This window comes from Oncorhynchus mykiss, chromosome 10, assembly GCF_013265735.2.
Source record: "Oncorhynchus mykiss isolate Arlee chromosome 10, USDA_OmykA_1.1, whole genome shotgun sequence".
Lineage (NCBI taxonomy): Eukaryota > Metazoa > Chordata > Actinopteri > Salmoniformes > Salmonidae > Oncorhynchus > Oncorhynchus mykiss.
In genome coordinates this window covers 39613445-39634685 of record NC_048574.1, presented here as the reverse complement: position 1 = coordinate 39634685, position 21241 = coordinate 39613445, and the positions used below count along the sequence as shown (strand labels likewise).

The 21241-nt window shown below is 39.0% G+C and overlaps 1 protein-coding gene across 16 annotated transcripts in view; it reads left to right on the top strand.

The window, feature by feature from the left end:
- Positions 1–21241, top strand: part of LOC110533864 (RNA-binding protein Musashi homolog 2) — a 324500-nt gene continuing 303259 nt past the window's right edge. For all 16 annotated transcript variants that reach the window (XM_036990243.1, XM_036990244.1, XM_036990237.1 and 13 more), the window contains exons 1-5: positions 1–197; positions 545–585; positions 854–935; positions 1392–1476; positions 12089–12130. In XM_036990243.1, coding sequence (XP_036846138.1) covers positions 136–197; positions 545–585; positions 854–935; positions 1392–1476; positions 12089–12130 — 312 coding nt within the window. In that variant the 5' untranslated portion in view covers positions 1–135. The remainder of the gene's footprint in view (positions 198–544; positions 586–853; positions 936–1391; positions 1477–12088; positions 12131–21241) is intronic.

The window sequence follows — 21241 nt, the reverse complement described above, 5'->3', positions numbered from 1 at the left end:
TAGGCTGAGTTGATCCCACGTGTGACGATTCCATTCCCGGCTCAGTAATATTCTCATAGCGGGCTTTGCATAGCTTTTCCCTTGTCTGTGTGTGTGTGTCTGTTACTGTAGTTACTGCCTATAGTTTGGTTAGCTATGGAAGGAGACGGGAGTCAAGCCACATCTGGAAGCCCAAATGATTCACAACATGACCCGGGGTAAGATTATAACCTTTTCGATTTTTATTTATTTATTGGATTTTTCATGTGAGAATATCTGGCAGAGGATTTAGAGCTGTGCCGTGCTGGATTCAGTTTACAGTGCGCACATAACCATTGGTCTTTCTTTCCGGATGCAGTTGGTGATAGCTACGAAGCTTCTGCTTTGCTTTGGTAGATTACAGTAGCAAGTGTAGCCTCCCCCTTTTAACAAAATACATTATTGCTATCGAGCGAATGTTTTTTTTTTTGCTTCTCCCTATTTAAGATCGCTTTTATAAGTAGTTAGTCTTCAAAATGGCCGATCTAACATCTGGACTCACTTCTGCTATGTTTTCTTCTTACAGTAAAATGTTTATCGGTGGCCTCAGCTGGCAAACCTCACCAGGTGAGACAATTATTCCCTTACATGTCCCATGTTTCATGTTGTTTTGTTGCAATGGTCGATTGTGCTTGCACGCGTTCTCTGTGTGTGCGTGTGTGCAGTATACTATATGGATATGTGTGTGCGTGCAAGGTTGTTTGTTATTTCCAATCATCTGAAGTCCTCTATTCGACCCCTATGTGCATTGCAGGGCGTGTTTGAATCACACTGACAACAGTATGACGACCATTTGTACTTGACTAATTACCCAATATATTTCCTCTATTCACAGACAGCCTTAGAGACTATTTTAGCAAATTCGGAGAAATAAGAGAATGTATGGTGATGAGAGACCCCACGACAAAACGTTCCAGGTAAAATAAAATATTTGTACTTTTGCTTTCCAGTAGGTGAAATTATATCCAACACTTGTGTACATGACACATTTTTAACCCGGGCTGTTTGTCCCGCGTTGTGTTTCACAGAGATAGCTGCAGCTGTATTGCTCGCAGTAAACTGCGGGCGAATGCAATTTGACATTGACTTTGGGAATTGGGACTGCAATAACGTCATATAACTTAAATATCAGTGTCCGCAATTACTATAGTAATCTATAATTCAGGATAGTCGTATCCCTATCATCTGAATGAATACTGGTTCATTAGGATAGTGGATACATGTGGATACATGTGTGTGCAGTTCTATTTTTTGAAAGCTAAGGAAATCCCTGATACATGTTAAATGCGCTGAGAGAAACAGCTGAGTTTATATTCAATGTTCTCATTTGCATAAATAATGTGTAATCTAATTGATGTTTCTTTGTTTTGCAGAGGATTTGGGTTCGTTACGTTTGCAGATGCTGCCAGTGTAGATAAAGTCTTAGCTCAACCACACCACGAATTAGACTCAAAGACGGTATGTTTGTGTTTTGATGTCATTTGCAATGATATTTTACTGTCTGTGTTGCACATTTTAAATGTTCATCATTGCCTTCATTTCACATGCATGCTTGAGTTGTAATAATACTGTAATATAAGTTCCACATAGAAAAATAATACCACATTGAAACCAACAACAACTGCAGTACATCCATGTGTGGCAGGTGGCATCTCAGACTACTCAGAATGCCATGTACCGGTCACTGGGTTGGTCCTCTTGGTAAAGATCTCTTTGGTAAAGCCATACATTTGATCAAAGCTGTAGATGTGGAATACGCCCATGAAAACACCGTTGCCTCCTCCATGCAAACTCTTGCAGTAAAACACTACTCAGAGGTGAATCTCATATCTGCTCAAATTCCCTTTTCTGAACTAATTAAGCTCTCATGCCCCTTTTCCCCATTACCATTATGGCTCCACATGTGCACATATCCGATGTCACTCAAATGGGCTGTCTATCACAGACCTCCCACCTCCATGCATATGACCTTTCAGATCATAAATGTCACTCTAGTCAGTTTGATGTATATCACATCATTGGAAGTGGAAAGTTACACATGTGATTGTATTAAATAATTGTTGATGTCCAAAGGGTCCATTAATCCTGTAAATCTCAACAAATATTTGGTATTTCTTTATGTCAGTGGATGCTTCTTATACATAAGTGTATTTGAAATATTAGAACTGTTTCTTCTAAGTTTAAGGCACAGTACATTGTCAAATCTGTAAAAGGCCAACACCTTCCCAATGACCAAAACCTATTTTCTGTCTTCTTATAACATCAACAAACCTGGTGCTTCTCCCATCAGTTTATCTCATGTACTTTTCCACCAGACCAAGGCATCCACACACACACACACACACACACACACACACAACACACAACACATACACACACACGGCATCCCCATCCCAAGCCTTGAACTATATTGTTGTGCTTCCCTTTTGAAATGTGGCAGTAGATGAATAATTAAGCATGTCAGTAATCTGTGTAGCGGTGAATTAGACAGCGTTCAGATGAAATCATATTTGTCTGAGATATCTGCTCAGTGGGTGGTGATATCCAGTCATGCTCACACAGCTCTGGAAATGGAATAGTCCAAACCGAGAAATAAACGCTTTGTTTGCAGCCTTCTGTGAAAGCCAAGTTCAGAGGGGAGTGTCTTTCAGATATATTTGGAAAGACAAACCTATTGTACTTCAGCAAGCAGTGTACAATTACAGTGGAGCCTGGCTGAAAGCAGTGCTAGAACTTGTTGTAAGGCTGTCCTGACCTGACTGGGAAGTCACTGGAGGGTGCTTGTAAAAGCTTTCCGGTTTTATCTCGATACTTGAAAGTGAAAGAGGAGCGTGATCATGTTTTGCATGTCATAAAAGGAAACTAGCACCTGTAAGCTGTTGCAGATAATATTGGGATGTACAATGCAGATAGTGGGGAGCAAGCTACAGAGTGCTTCATTTAACGTGTGATTATTTGATACACACACTATGACAGATTGTTATCACTTAGAGCACTGTGATATATTAGAATATATGGCATACATGTAGGAATTAAATCATTGATAAATAGCCTACACACATGCAGTATTAATACTGCCGATTAGCATGTGTTCTATATGTACAGTACAAGTCAAAAGTTTGGACACATCTACTCATTCAAGGGTTTTTCTTTATTTACTAGTGAAGACATCAAAATGATATAACACATATGGAATCATGTAGTAACCAAAACAGTGTTAAACAAATGAAAATATATTTTAGATTTCAGATTCTTCAAAGTAGCCACCCTTTGCCTTTGCACACTCTTGGCATTCTCTCAACTCGCTTCATGAGGTAGTCACCTGGAATGCATTTCAATTAACAGGTGTGCCTTGCTAAAAGTGAATTTGTGGAATTTCTTTCCTTCTTAATGTGTTTGAGCCAATCAGTTGTGTTGTGACAAGGTAGGGGTGGTATACAGAAGATAGCACTATTTGGTAAAAGACCAAGTCCATATTATGTCAAGAACAGCTCAAAAAAGCAAAGAGAAACAACAGTACATCATTACTGCATTAATCAGGCCTTCATGGTTGAATTACTGCAAAGAAACCACCACTAAAGGACACCAATAATAAGAAGAGACTTCCTTGGGCCAAGAAATACGAGCAATGGACATTAGACCGGTTGAAATCTGTTCTTTGTTCTAATGAGTCCAAATTTGAGCTTTTTGGTTCCAACCGCCGTGTCTTTGTGAGACGCAGAGTAGGTGAATGGATGATCTCCCCATGTGTGGCTCCCACCTTGAAGTATGGAGGAGGAGATGTGGCGGTGCTTTCCCGGTGACACTATCTGTGATTTATTTAGAATTCAAGGCACACTTAACCAGCATGGCTACCACAGTATTCTGCAGCGATACGCCATCCCATCTGGTTTGCGCTTAGTGGGACTATCATTAGTTTTTCAACAGGACAATGACCCAACACACCTCCAGGCTGTGTAAGGGCTATTTGACCAAGAAGGAGAGTGATGGATTGCTGCATCAGATGACCTGGCCTCCACAATCACCTGACCTCAACACAATTGAGATGGTTTGGGATGAGTTAGACTGCAGAGTAAAGGAAAAGCAGCCAACAAGTGCTAAGCATATGTGGGAACTCCTTCAAGACTGTTGGAAAAGCATTCCAGGTGAAGCTGGTTGAGAGAATGCCAAGCTGTCATCAAGGCAAAGGGTGGCTACTTTGAAGAATCTAAAATCTATTTTGATTTGTTTAACACTGTTTTGGTTACTACATGATTCCATATGTGTAATTTCATAGTTTTGATGTCCTCACTATTATTCTACAATGTAGGAAATAGTAAAAAAGTTGAATGGGTAGGTGTGTCCAAACTTTTGACTGGTACTGTATGTCTGAATATGGTACGTACAGTATACTGTAGATATACAGTACTTTTGATCCATATAAATTAGGGAGGGAAGAACTCTTTATTTGTGATAATGTATATGCTTTAGTAACCTTAATTGAATAACACTCGTTTTGCCCCTCGTGGTGTAGATAGTATGCAGGTGGTACAACAGTTGGTTATCGACAAAGCCCTCATACCAAATACATTATTTCCTCTGTAGAGATGAGAAGTCTCTTTGCTTGGTGTGTCCTGTATCTGTATTTGTTTCATCCACATTTCTTACTATAACCGAACAACTAATACGACTCAAATATAAACAATTCTGCCTGACAAACTAACCATAGTTATTAACAATTGAGTTGCCTGTAGTTACATTGTAAGTAGGCATATTGTCCAATAAAACACTGGTATTAGTTCCGTTGAATTTATTGTTTGGATTACTTAATGTAAAGTATAAATAAAGCTCTCGCCTTAATAAAGCCATTTGGTTTCCATTTTGTCTGTACTGAACATGAATAAGACTTCATTTGAGTGAAGTAAGCTATAATTGAAATTGCAGGTTATAGCTTGATATATTTTATGGAGAACATTTTTGAAACATACAATCACGTTGTAATGTTTTATTTGTTTATCTTCTTCCAGAACATTACACATTTATTCATTACTGTTAGTTCAATTTCCCTTGCACTAAGGTGTGTTGTGTTAATAAAATTGACAGACGGCATCTTGATAAGCAAGCGAGAATACCCCGTGAAAATCATTCGGATTAAGATTCTAAAAGCGCAATGGTTTAGCAGTTGAAGAGATGGATGATGTCATGTTCTTTGTATGAGCTGAGTTATTGAAGGACCTAAAGTGTGGACCTATTAATACTAAGCAATACTGAGATCAACATTTGATACTTCCTGATGTGCCACTGAGGTTAAATAGGGCACTTTGCCGGCATGCAAAGGAAGCAACTGTTGTTTCATTACATAGACCATCAGTCTTTCTGCAGAAGCGCACATGTAGGATGTACAGTTCCTAGTGAAAGTCTACACACCCCTTGCACAGTCTTCACATTTTACTGCCTTAAAATTCAAAAGGGATTAAAAGTTATAGAACAAAATATATATATGTATATATTGTGTATATGCCTATGTCTTCACACCCCAGAGGTAATACCTGATTGAAGCACCTTTGGCAGCCATTACAGCTGTGTATCATTTTGAATAAGATTCTACCAACTTTGCACAACTATTAGGGTAACATGTATGTTGTTTTTGTAAAAATTGCTTAAGCTCAGTACATTTGGTTGGGAATCATTGATGGGCAGTAATATTCAAACATTGTCTCAGATATTCAAGCAAATTTAAGGCAGAAGTGAGACTGGACCACTCAGGAACACTCAACCCCTCTTGTAAAACAATTCTGGTGTGTCTTTGCCATAAACATTTGTGTAAATGTCTCTATCCCAGGGTTACATTTTCAGAAGACTGAGGCGGGTTTTCCTTTACCTTTTTACCTAGGCTTTGCTTTTTTTTTTTAAATTATTTTGATCCTAACAAACTCCCCAATCCCTGCAGATGACAAGCATACCCGTAACATGATTCTGCCACCACAATACAATCAATACATCCTAATTTTGTATTTATTACTAATTTGGAAAATGCTCTAGAATTTTTTATTTCACTTACAAATTGTGGAATAGGTTGTGTAGATCAATAAGAAACAACATCAAATGTTATCCCTTTTTAGATGTAATTTTAAGGCTCCAAAATGTGAAGATTGTGCAAGGGTTGTGTAGACTGTATGTGTTACACTGTATGTACTAACTACAGTGTTGAAGAGTGCCATGCAGTCTCGTACCAGGTCTCTCTTGCAAAAGAGATTTGATCTTAGTGAGACTAGCCTTCATAAACTAAATACAAGAAATCTACCAATTTATGTACCGGCATTTTTTCTTCTTAGAACACTTACTGTGTAGAGATGAGTCAAGATCTAATCATCCTCCCACATTGCTATTTCAACAACAACACAAGAGAATGTTCATTATGTTGAACTTGGATTGCTCTTCATGTGTTTTTGTGGAGATGTTAGGTTGGTAGGAAGCTTGAAAGTACAACATTTTGACGCTTGAATGGATTCTTCTCTCTCAGTGGTGACCTTGAAGGGACTTAGTAAAATAGTTTACTTGCAATAGCCTACAAGGCTGCAGGTTTAGAAAGAAGAATGAAATAAAACATCTCATTCAATGGTACAGTGTTTATAAATATTTGATCTATTTCTCTCAGTTAGCATACTCCAGTTCCAAACAGTATGACATTTTACAACATATTCCTCCTTTGTTTGTTGAAGTGGATGTTCTCTAGTGCTAATGGCCTCAGTGTGGAAGCAGGATAACCCCGTGGAGAAAGATGTCAGCGAGAGACGTGGACAATGAGCACATGTATGCTTTCATAATGCACACACCATCATAATGTGCCATGGCTATTGTTCAATCCGCCCTGATTGCCTGGGTTGCTTTCTGTCCAGTTATTAAAACAGAGGGCTTTCAGACCAGGATGAATGTGAATGGAGACATATGGCCAAGTAGAGCCTAAGGCTTCAAAACACAAAGCAATTCAGAACATATTTAGAATGTTATTTGATAAGATCCTATATCCCATTTGGAAAAGTATAAGTTATCTTTTTACGTACAGTTAGTTTAAGAAATGATGACGAACATGATTTTAAGTGATTATAATGATTCTTTATGTGAGGAGTTGTAGTGTTAGACTACTGCGTCACAGTATCAATGTCCAAGTGGGGTTTATTCACTCTGGACTCCTGCCAGAGGAGATGCACTGTACTGCTAAATAAGTGATTTCTTTCTTCCAAGACAAAGGTAGCCTGTTTTGTCCACAGATATTTTCAGCCATTATTGAATGACCTCTGGCCAACCCCTGTTTGCTGTTTTGATGTAGCGTTTGAAATGACAGAATGGCTGGTTGAGGTGAGGGGGATAAGAACAGAGAGAGAAAGAAGAAAGGGCTGGTACAGATAGGAGCAGCTGCTCTGAACAAATCTAAGCCTCCTCTGTCGGATATAAATTGAAAGTAATGTCAGCTGTGAGCTCACCTCCGCCGTGCCCCTTGTTGGTTCAGGTCTAGCAGGTGCTTTGTCTTCCACAGTTAATCATGTAAGGTATACATGCCTTTCCCAGGCTTAGAGCCAACAGATCCTATGATGGATTTTGTCTTCTTCTCAGACTTTTCTCTTGCAGTACATGCAGTACTTTTTGCATTGTCATCATTCGTTGCACTTATAATAATTGCAGTGATTGTATTTTGAGCGAATGAATACCTGCGGCATACTACAAAACGTCAATTGAATTGAATCAACACAGACATACAGCGCCTTCAGAAAGTATTCACACCTCTTTACTTTTTCTACATGTTGTTGTGTTACAGCCTGAATTTAAAATGGATTAAATGTCGTTTTTTGTAACTGGTCTACACACAATACCCCATAATGTCAAAGTGGAGTTATGTTTTTCAATGTGTTCACAAATTAATAAAAAAGGAAAAGCTGAAATGTCTTGAGTCAGTAAGTATTCAACCCCTTTGTCATGGCAAGCCTAAATAAGTTCAGGAGTAAAGATTTGCTTAAAAAGTCACATAATAAGTTGCATGGACTCACTCTGTGTGCAATACTAGTGTTTAACATGATTTTTGAATGACTACCTCATCTCTGTGCCCCATACATACAATTGTTTGTGAGGTCCCTCAGTCAAGCAGTGAATTTCAAATACAGATTCAAACACAAAGACCAGGGAGGTTTTAAAATGCCTCGCAAAAAGTGCACCTATTGGTAGATAAAAAAAAAAAAATATATAATTTAATATTTCTTTGAGCATGGTGAAGTTTTTAATTACAGCTTGGATGACCAAGTCACTACAAAGATAAACGCATCCTTCCTAACTCAGTTGCCGGAGATGACGGAAATCGCTCAGGGATTTCACCATGAGGCCAACGGTGACTTTAAAACAGTTACAGTGTTTAATGACTTTAATTGGTTATAACTGATCAATAACATTGTAGTTACTCGACAATACTAACCTAATTGACGGTGTGAAAAGAAGGAAGCCTGTACATAACAAAAATATTCCAAAACATGCATCCTGTTTGCAACAAGGCACTAAAGTAATGCTTCAAAAAATTGGCAAAGCAATTAACCTTTTTCCCTGAATACAAAGTGTTATGTTTTGGGCAAATCCAATACAACTGAGGACCACTCTCCATATTTTCAAGCATAGTGGTGGTTGCATCATGTTATGGGTATGCTTGTAATCGTTAAGAACTGGAGAGTTTTTCAGGATAAAATATAAACGGAATGGAGCAAAGGCAAAATCCTAGAGGAAAACCTGGTTCAGTCTGTTTCCACCAGGCATTGGGAGATGCATTCACCTTTCAGCACGACAATAACCTCCATATAATGGAGTTGCTTACCAAAAAGACAGTAAATGTTCCTTAGTAGCCGAGTTACAATTTTGACTTAAATTTACTAGAGAATCTGTGTCAAGACCTGAAAATGGTTGTCTAGCAATGATAAACAATTTGACAGAGCTTGAAGAATTTAGAAATTAATAATGAACAAATGTTGCACAATCCAGGTGTAGAAAGCTCTTAGAGACGTACCCAGAAAGACTCACAGCTGTAATCGCTGCCAAAGCTGCTTCTACAAAGTTTTGACTCAGGGGTGTGAATACTTAAGTAAATTAGATATTTCTGTATTTCTTTTTCAATAAATTTGCTAAAAGTTCTAAAAACATGTTTTCACTTTGTCATTATGGGGTATTGTGTGTAGATGGGTGAGAAAAAAATGATTTAACCCATTTTGAATTCAGGCTGTAACACAACAAAATGTGGAATAAGTCAAGGGGTATGAATACTTCCTGAAATCACTGTACATGTAATTATTTTTTAGAACATAGCTTACGCAGCAGGCTAAGGCAGGCTTCCAAATGTGGATAAAAAATTGCTATAGAATGATTTAATGTTCCAAAACAATACTTCTTTGATAAGGGCATGCCTAATGGCCTCAAGTGAAATTATGATTTCATTTGGGTATTTGTTGGCAGTGCATTTGACATCGATGATTATACTTGTTTGTGTATGAGAACCATAGGGAAATTGACAGAAAGAAGCAGATGATAAATCATTATATACTAATGCTTCCTAAATCATCCGAAGCACAAAGAAAACAATTAAGAAATCAAGCCTTTTGATAAGCAATTGTGGTAGCTTTTAAAACAACTTAATCTTAAACTGCCAGTATAGAGGAAGATCTGTTAAGAGAGAGAATTTACCCAGAATATGGAATAATGTACGAAATCCTGTTGGAAGATCTAAACTAAGGATGTAAACAATTGCCTCCTGCCCTGTTCTTTCACAATCGCACAGTGACGAGGCCCTCTGAGACCCTGCTGTAAAAAGCAGTAACAGAAGATAAAAGGAGGGGGAAAAATGTGTTGGTTTGTTCTCTTTTATTAGTCTGACATGCCTAGTTTGACGATGCTGTAGAGATTGAGAAAAAGCTATTTTTAAACTCTGGGATATGATCCATTACATATTGTAGATTAGCTTCCAGTATGCATTGTAATTTGTACCAGCATTAAAACATTGATTGAATATACTGCTCATATATCTTGTTGGTGGATTTGTTATCATTTCATGGCTCTAGCAATGATCCCTTCATTCAACACTGTGATTTATTTCCTACTGGTGAGGGGAAATAGTACTCCTTGAGACCAATTACACCACAAAAAGCAAACTGCTATTCCTATGGAAGTGTGGAAATGGAATAACCTTTAGTTCCAGACATGCTATAGTGTACTGTTGTAATGGGAAATATGTGGCCTATATGACTGGGCCCAGGCTTTAAATGTAATTCCCACATAAACTTCCCATTTACATGAGTACTTCAACAGAATGAAAACAATTGTTAGAATTTCCCCCCTTCGGCAAACGTCTCAAAGGAACCATTCATTTCCTAGGCTGTGACCTACATAAAGGTGTGCTTCTACAAGCCTTCTCAACAGATCCCACACTAAGTCATCATTACCTAACTCAGCTACACTGGTAATCTGGACAAATTACTGCATTATGGGGCCATTTCAATAAACAAACTAAATGTCTGCATTACGAGAAGAAAAACATGGATTGATAGTGACTGTATGTTGAATAAGTCTTCATGCTCCAAACCCATTGTAGATTTGATTGACATGCTGCAAGGCTAAATTTGACCACCTTCACTGCTGTTCTGTTATAAGTTGAACTGTAGCAAACATTTATTTTGACGTCTTAAACAGGCTATATGCCAAATGAAAATTGGCCGTATAAGAGAAACAAAAACAAGCAGCAAGAGTTGATATTCAAAGACACAGTACCATGTATGACGGCGTTGCTATTCAAAGCATATAGTATTGTCTTTGCACGACTAGGCCCGGCTCCACTGAGTAATTGAGGTTGAATTGGTTATGCCTGAGGCTAATTGCTAAAACGAATCATTACATGAAATTCATTATGAGCAGGGTTGCCAAACCCAGGTGTTATTGAATTCCTCTCTCAAATTGACCTGATTTCAAATGATAACAGTCATAACTTCACCAGATAGAAATAGAACAGAGAAATGATGTCGCTGCTTCGTTCTCACCTGCTGCTCTTTCAGATTTCACTTCAAACACAACAGGTGAAATAGGACCTACGGTAGGCTGAATTGATCTGCACCGATGGTAAGCGTTGTCTTTGTTTTCAACTGAATCGTCAATTGCATTCCTTATTTAGGAATGTTTTTTCTTAATTTCTTAGGAATACGTGATCTCAGTTTTGTCGATTCAGAGGCCTTTTACGTCAAAGGAGATGCAGAGGTTTTACAAGAGGAAGATGTTTTGTCCAGCTGACGTGACATGTTGTAATGCTCTTCCAGGACAGATTACCACCTACTCCTTCTTTTTGGCTTCTTTTGTAAATTGAGAGAGACATCTCAGGCCTACATGCGGCCCACTGAGAGAGACATCTACTGAGAGAGAAAGGATCTCTATGATGATGCTCTAGTGGATTACATTCAACCTCTAGGTAGACAAGCCTTCAAATCCTCACAGAGAAATATGCAGCAAGGTAAAGGGTTTGCCCTGCTAAACACAAAGAAGTAATTTTCTGCAAGAGAACAATTTCGATCTGTTTACGTTTGTCCCCTTCAATGGGTCTGCTTGGATGAGATTGTTTGAAAGTTCTCTTTTAAGAGCCTGGTATTAAAGTCAGGAGAAGGCACCGTGACATCGGTGCATGAAATAGTTTCTATTCATTCTGAATGCAAGATTGATAAGGCTGCAACCGCACACCTCGAGACCAGTTAAACAGAAGAAAAAATGAAATTAACGAGACGACAAGGCGAAGACAGAAAAAAAAGGCTTGATCTGATGCACCTTCCTGCTTATTTTGGAATATCTGGAGTCACAAACCCCAGACTCCAACACTGTAATCTTGAATGAATCATTTCCTCCAAACTTTCAAAGGCACTGTTCCCGTTTTGTGAACATCTTTTCGCATCTACATCAAAATGATGTTGTTGTCATTTTGGAGGAACTTTAGCATTTTATCTCTGTCGCTAAAATGTGAATGTTGATGCACAGTTGACAATGTCATTCCTTATTTACTTACTCCAAATGTTTCTGTCATTCACAGATTGATCCTAAGGTTGCCTTCCCCCGACGCGCTCAACCTAAGGTAAGAGCAAACCACCTCACTTAGTATTAGTGATACTAACTGACCAGTCAGCCTCCTTCTCTAAATCTATTTTTTTTATTAGCAACAGGACTCCTTTCATTTTCCCCACTCGTGTGTCATAATGGAAAAAGCATTCCAAAGGCACTTGTACTATGAGCTTGGGACCACTTCCTGCACAGTTGGAAGGTCACTTCCATGGTCAGCAGTCATTTCCCCTATGCTGATCCCAATTTTACCAAAACAAACCAATAACAAAATAATGGGGATATTTGACATGTAGGTAACTTATTAATGATGACAGTATCATATCTTTCATAATGGCTTAATCCTGGCTCGGTTACTGGTTGTCTTCTGTGTGCAACACACACACACACGCACACACACACACACACACGCACACACACAGTGTGTTAAGGTTGTGTTGGTGATCATGATGTAGCTACAGTGGTGAGAGGTGTGCTCTTTATCCCCTCTGACTGGCTTTGGGTTAGAGGGGAGCGCCTTTAGGCCACTGTAGTGCTCCTCACATCAGACCTTTTAGACCTGAAACGGGCGGAGATCAATAATGTATTTTTCTCCTTCCCACCGGCTCACAGAGAGGTGTTGTTACTGAGCGGTTCTGGTTTCAAATGGGGAATTGGCAGTGAAAGCTTTCAAAGCCAGAGCACATGGTGTCTTACGGTTATCGGCATATGGTTGAGTAACTACCAGCTCTTTTTTCTCTCTCCCACATTTGCCTGTTTGTCACTTAAACCTTTTCTCTTCCTCGGCTTGTTCCTGAACATAAAACAAATAAAACACATCAAAAACAACCGACATGTTTTTCCTCTGGATTTTGGGATTTCAGTTGAAAGGGAAGCTAGCTCCTCCCTGGAAGACATAGCTGTTGTGCTTATTATTTTATACTTTTTACAACAATATGCTCTGTTTAGCTGGGACCAACATGTAAGAGAACGGAATCGCTCAGAAAAACATGAATTGTTCTCACACACTTATAAACATCCAGTGTCATTATGAAGGTAGGTTACCTCACTGGAAGAAAACAATGACTACTAAACAGAATTGCTACAGTAGTACAGAAAATGCCTGTCGTTGAGATGTTTTAGAAAACGGCAGGCTCTAGGGCAAGCTCATTAGAGGAGAAAATGGCTTTTATTTGTTTTAGTATTATGCAAGAGAATGTGGATTTCAAAGTATCTCAAAGAAATAGGATTAAGGCAGATAGATTAGCATTTCATGCCTTTCTCCTTCATATTTAATTGATTTAAGGCCTTTATAAGCAGTCTGGGTCTGAGGTTGCCATTTAGAAAGCACTTTCTGTCTTGAATTTGTCATCGTTTCTTCCCCCCACCTTCTTCTCCAGACGGCTGCTAGTCGCTGTTGTTTAACAGGCCTGTCCTCATTGAGAGGGCTTCTATGGGGCCGGCTGCTAGGGCAGGCTACAGGTGCCTCAATGGCGCTGGGTTGTTGAGAGACCGATCGGCTTTGGTTTCCTCCTGGTTTTACTCCACCCCCTATCTACCCTGCACTGTTGCATATTGTGTATAGTACTGTTACTGTACCTTAAGCGATTGTAGATTTTGTAAGTAGCCTACATCTACATGTATCTCCCCAGGTACTTCAGACATTGGCCTTAGTGCTATTATAATGCACCCAGTTTCCTATATGATTATATACAGTGCATGAATATATAGGGGCCCCAATTATGTTAGAATTGTTCTACCTGGTCACACATGGATCTCCTACTGTCTTGAGCCAATAGATCTGCACAGCGTGATGTCTGTGTGAGGTGAATGGAGGGGTTAGGTATGAGAGAGCGATGGACAGGTGCTGTCTCTCTCTGTTCTCATCCTTTGTGGAGCTGTTCTCTTTGTATTTTCACAGGAACATGGAAACTGGGGGCTGATGACTGCCTGGTGTGTTTAGAAACCAAGGTGACGGTTGCTGCCCACATCGCTAAAGATTGGTTTCTCAGCTGTCCATGTCGTTACCGATACCGTCGCTGCTGCTGCTGTTGTTGTTGCTGCGCTGCTGCTGTTGTTGTTGTTTTCACACTGCGGAATCACAGACAATCATAGCGTGTACCAACATGATTTTAATTGGCCACTTCTCTGGTAGATGAGCTCTGATGGCTTGTTATGGAAATGAAAGGAAGGAGCTGGGCCACTCAGAGAAGACGAGCAGCGCAGCTTAACCCCTTCTTTTCCGCCGGGCCGTCTCACCAGGGGCTGTTTGCCTCATTAGGCTTCACTAGCAGCCACTAGTCGCCACATCAATGGCAGTCATTGGACTGCACAGATGAGACAAGCCTCTCTGTACTGTACACAAATAGATATGTTCTGGATGTACTGAACAGTGGGAGCTAGACTCTAAAGGAACTTAAAGGAGTAATACTGTTTACTTGGGTTGACAATCACAAAGTTTTATTTGGTGATATGATATGTATATTTTAATCAGGGAGAGGAAGTAACCTTCAAATGTTGACTGCCTTAACCAACCCACCAAAACAACTAATCTCGTACGGTCTCATCTCGGCAAAAAAACTAATCTTGTTGTTTTGGAAAAGGAGGGAAGCGCCCTCTACCAAATTATGGCTTAGTGAATTGGCAAACACTGTACACTTAGAAAGAATTAGATATATTCTGAACAATAAATTATCAACATTTGATCAAATCTGGCAGCCTTTCCTCTCCTACTTGGACGAGTCGGCGCTGTGAAGTTGTACTTATTAACGCACTCTCAATTGTAATATTTTAATCTACCATTGGGCAGCATGTGCTGGCCCTGCCACCTGAGCAGTTGGGGGGGGGGGGGGGGGGGGGGGATAGGTAGGGGGGAGTTTGGGGGAATAAGGGGAGGGGGGTAGGGGGGACATCTTCCCTCTTTCTTTCTACGCGTCCTTGTTTTGTATGTCGTGTTTTGTATTATTTGTTCTGCACCCAGAACTGGGGTCTTGTTGTTCCTGTGTGCTCTTTTATGTTTAGATAAGAATTGTATACCTGTCTTGTATACCTACCTATACACCATTCTTGTGTGTGTTTAATAAAAAATATTTGAAACAAATGTTGACTGCAGCTAACAAAGCGTACCGTAGTAGGCCTGAGTGGAAATGGATCTAGGTTATCAGTCATAAATACCATCAAAGCAGTGGCCCAGATTTCCCCTTCTGTCTGTGTGCGTGTCCACTGTGTACTCTGCCTGCCTCTCTCGCTTTCTGCCACTGCTGAAGGACTTCTACTGCTGGTGATAGTGGGAAGGGGAGGCTAGAGCGTCTAGAATAGATTCACTTTTGTCTGGTTCTGGGCCCCCACCTCTTTCTGAGGGACGTGTTGTGTGCTTAATGTTCTGAGTTGGAGAAAGGCTCCCAGGTGTCCCGTGGTGCTGGAGCTAGGGACAAACTTGTTGCTGAGAGAGAAAACTCCTCGCCAAGTTTTTAATGAAGTCCAAAGGTGACACTGTGTGAAGTACAGTACAGACAGAGCCCCCCTTACACACACACACACACACACACACACACACACACACACACACACACACACACACACACACACACACACACACACGCGCACGCACACACACACAACCAAAGACACAGAACAACAATTATGTAAGATGCGCACACACACAGACAGACAGACATGCACACACACACAAACTCCCTCAGAGAAACACACACACACTCCTTCACATCACCACACAAACACACTCCTTCACAAACACACACACACACACACTCCCTTACAGAAACACACACACTATTGGGAATGCTTGCCAAAGGAGAGAGGCCCAGGAGTGCAGTTCTCTACCCCAATGCCAATTAAGAAACCTGCACAAGGGCTGCTCTCCTACATTCTCTCCATTCTTACTTTCTTTCTTTCTCTGTTTCTCCCTCTCTGTCTCTCTCCCCTCCCTCCCTCCATCTCTTCCTCTTCTTTTCATTCTGGACAGCCTCACATAGCCCGGTGAATCCGCTGTTACGCCTCACTCAGATATGTTGTTTTTCTTTAGGTGATTTTAGTATTATAATCTTCTCCATCTCAGAATGATTTTCATTTCAACTGACACAGCTGACTGCTGGGAATTTGAAACCTTGGCTGCCAGCTACTCTAAATGTCCATATGAGTTTATTAAAAGCGCTAGATTCCCTGTTCAAACTCAGTCGTGCACCACTGCCAGAGTTTGAAAGAACATTCAAGGACAAAAGTCCTTTATATAGAACAGAATACATCATATTGAGCATATCTTTATATGCCATTAGCAGACACTTATCCAAAGAAACTTATAGACGTGTTGAATCCACTATCCTGGCATTGCAAACATCATGCACTTCCAACTGAGCTACAGAGGACCAGATCTCTATGTACATGTATATCTCTATGTATATCTCTATGTATATCTCTATGTACATGTATATCTCTATGTATATCTCTATGTACATGCTTATCTCTATGTATATCTCAATGTACATGTATATATCTATGTATATCTCTATGTACATGTATATCTCTATGTATATCTCCATGTATATCTCTGTGTACATGTATATCTCTATGTATATCTCTATTTATATCTCTATGTATATCTCTATGTACATGTATATCTCTGTATATATCAATGTATATCTCTATGTACATGTATATCTCTATGTACTGTATATCTCTGTGTACATGTATATCTCTATGTATATCTCTATCTACATGTATATCTCTAATAGAGGTCGACCGATTATGATTTTTCAACACCGATACCGATTATTGGAGGACAAAAAAAGCCGATACCGATTAATCGGACGATTTTTGTATATTTATTTGTAATAATGACAAAATATTTATTTGTAATAATGACAATTATCCGCCTACCTCCTCATGCCTTTTGCACACAATGTATATAGACTATTTTTTTTTCTTTTTTCTACTGTGTTATTGACTTGTTTATTGTTTACTCCATGTCTAACTCTGTGTTGTTGTCTGTTCACACTGCTATGCTTTATCTTGGCCAGGTCGCAGTTGTCAATGAGAACTTGCTCTCAACTAGCCTACCTGGTTAAATAAAGGTGAAATAAAAATAAAATAAAAAACAACAATACTGAATGAACACTTATTTTAACTTAATATAATACATCAATAAAATCAATTTAGCCTCAAATAAATAATGAAACATGTTCAATTTGGTTTAAATAATGCAAAAACAAAGTGTTGGAGAAGAAAGTAAAAGTGCAATATGTGCCATGCAAGAAAGCTAACATTTAAGTTCCTTGCTCAGAACATGAGAACATATGAAAGCTGGTGGTTCCTTTTAACATGAGTCTTCAATATTCCCAGGTAAGAAGTTTTAGGTTGTAGTTATTATAGGAATTATAGGACTATTTCTCTCTATACCATTTGTATTTCATGTACCTTTGACTATTGGATGTTCTTTTAGGCACTTTAGTATTGCCAGTGTAACATTATAGCTTCCGTACCTCTCCTCGCTCCTACCTGGGCTCGAACCAGGAACACAACGACAACAGCCACCCTCGAAGCAGCATTACCCATGCAGAGCAAGGGGAACAACTACTCCAAGTCTCAGAGCGAGTGACGTTTGAAATGCTGTTAGCGCGCACCCCGCTAAGTAGCTAGCCATTTCACATCACATCGTTACACCAGCCTAATCTCGGGAGTTAATAGGCTTGAAGTCATAAACAGCAGAGCTGCTAGTTATAGTTATAGTAGTTATAACTAATGATTATGATTGATTAAGTTTAATGCTAGCTAGCAACCTTGGCTTCTTACTGCATTCGCTTCTTACTGCATTCGTGTAACAGGCGGGCTCCTCGTGAGGCAGGTGGTTAGAGCGTTGGATTACTTAACCATAAGTTGCAAGATTGAATCCCTGAGCTGACAAGGTAAAAATCTGTCGTTCTGCCCCTGAACAATGCAGTTAACCCACCGTTCCTAGGCTGTCATTGAAAATAAGAATGTGTTCTTAATTGACTTACCTCGTTAAATAAAGATTAAATAAAGGTGTAAAAACTTTTCTTTTTTTTATCGGCAAAATCGGCGTCCAAATGACCAATTTCCGATTGTTATGAAAACTTGAAATCGGCCCTAATTAATCGGCCATTCCGATTAATCGGTCAACCTCTAATCTCTATGTATATCTCTATGTATATCTTTATGTACATGTATATCTCTATCTATATATTTATGTACATGTATATCTCTATTTATGTACATGTACAGTGGGGAGAACAAGTATTTGATATACTGCCGATTTTGCAGGTTTTCCTACTTACAAAGCATGTAGAGGTCTGTAATTTTTTTTATCATAGGTACACTTCAACTGTGAAGTAATTAATTTGCATTTTATTGCATGACATAAGTATTTGATACATCAGAAAAGCAGAACTTAATAATTGGTACAGAAACCTTTGTTTGCAATTACAAAGATCATACGTTTCCTGTAGTTCTTGACCAGGTTTGCACACACTGCAGCAGGGATTTTGGCCCACTCAACCATACAGACCTTCTCCAGATCCTTCAGGTTTCGGGGCTGTCGCTGGGCAATACGGACTTTCAGCTCCCTCCAATTATTTTCTATTGGGTTCAGGTCTGGAGACTGGCTATGCCACTCCAGGACCTTGAGATGCTTCTTATGGAGCCACTCCTTAGTTGCCCTGGCTGTGTGTTTCCGGTTGTTGTCATGCTGGAAGAACCAGCCACGACCCATCTTCAATGCTCTTATTGAGGGAAGGAAGTTGTTGGCCAAGATCTCGCGATACATGGCCCCATCCATCCTTCCCTCATTACGGTGCAGTCGTCCTGTCCCCTTTGCAGAAAAGCATCCCCAAAGAATGATGTTTCCACCTCCATGCTTCACGGTTGGGATGGTGTTCTTAGGGTTGTACTCATCCTTCTTCTTCCTCCAAACACGGCGAGTGGAGTTTAGACCAAAAAGCTCTATTTTTGTCTCATCAGACCACATGATCTTCTCCCGATCATCCAGATGGTCATTGGCAAACTTCAGACAGGTCTGGACATGCGCTGGCTTGAGCAGGAGGACCTTGCGTGCGCTGCAGGATTTTAATCCATGACGGCGTAGTGTGTTACTAATGGTTTTCTTTGAGACTGTGGTCCCAGCTCTCTTCAGGTCATTGACCAGGTCCTGCCGTGTAGTTCTGGGCTGATCCCTCACCCTCCTCATGATCATTGATGCCCCACGAGGTGAGATCTTATATGGAGCCCCAGACCGAGGGTGATTGACCGTCATCTTGAACTTCTTCCATTTTCTAATAATTGCGCCAACAGTTGTTGCCTTCTCACCAATCTGCTTGCCTATTGTCCTGTAGCCCACCCCAGCCTTGTGCAGCTCTACAATTGTATCCCTGATGTCCTTACACAGCTCTCTGGTCTTGGCCATTGTGGAGAGGTTGGAGTCTGTTTGATTGAGTGTGTGGACAGGTGTCTTTTATACAGGTAACGAGTTCAAACAGGTGCAGTTAATACAGGTAATGAGTGGAGAACAGGAGGGTTCTTAAAGAAAAACTAACAGGTCTGTGAGAGCCGGAATTCTTACTGGTTGGTAGGTGATCAAATACTTATGTCATGCAATAAAATGCAAATTAATTACTCAAAAATCATACAATGTGATTTTCTGGATTTTTGTTTTAGATTCCGTCTCTCACAGTTGAAGTGTACCTATGATAAAAATTACAGACTACATGCTTTGTAAGTAGGGAAACCTGCAAAATCGGCAGTGTATCAAATACTTGTTCTCCCCACTGTATATCTCTCTCCCTCTCTCTCTCTCTCTCTCTCTCTCTCTCTCTCTCTCTCTCTCTCTCTCTCTATATATATATATATATATATATAATCTCTGTACATGTATATCTCTATTTATATCTCTGTGTACATGTATATCTCTATGTATATCTTTATGTATATCTCTATGTACATGTATATCTCTATGTATATCTCTATGTACATGTATATCTCTATGTATATCTCTATGTACATGTATATCTGTAAGTATATCTCTATGTATAACTCTATGTATATGTCTATGTACATGTATATCTCTATTTATACCTTTATGTATATGTATATCTCTATGTATATCTTTATGTACATGTATATCTCTATGCATATCTATGTACATGTATATCTTTATGTACATGTATATATCTCTGTCCCTCTCTCCCTCTCTCTCTCTCTCTCTCTCTTTCTATATATATATATATATATATATATATATATGTATATCTCTGTACATGTATATCTCTATTTATATCTCTGTGTACATGTATATCTCTATGTATATCTCTATGTACATGTACATCTCTATGTATATCTCTATGTATATCTCTATGTACATGTATATCTCTATGTATATCTCTATGTACATGTATATCTGTAAGTATATCTCTATGTATAACTCTATGTATATGTCTATGTACATGTATATCTCTATTTATACCTTTATGTATATGTATATCTCTATGTATATCTTTATGTACATGTATATCTCTATGCATATCTATGTACATGTATATCTCTATGTACATGTATATATCTCTCTCCCTCTCTCCCTCTCTCTCTCTCTCTCTCTCTCTCTCTCTCTCTCTCTCTATATATATATATATATATGTACTGTATATCTCTGTACATGTATATCTCTATGTATATCTTTTTGTACATGTATGTCTCTATGTATATCTCTATCTATATCTTTATGTACATGTATATCTCTATATATGTCTATGTAAATCTCTATGTATATCTCTATCTATATATTTATGTACATGTATATCTCTATGTATATGTCTATGTACATGTATATCTCTATGTATATCTCTATCTCTATCTTTATGTACATGTATATCTCTATGTATATGTCTATGTACATGTATATCTCTATTTATATCTCTATGTACATGTATATCTTTATGTATATGTATATCTCTATGTACATGTATATCTCTATGTATAGTTATGTACATGTATATCTCTGTATATCTCTATGTACATGTATATATCTCTCTCCCTCTCTCTCTCTCTCTCTCTCTCTCTCTCTATATATATATATATATATGTATGTATATCTCTATGTATATCTCTACGTATATCTTTATGT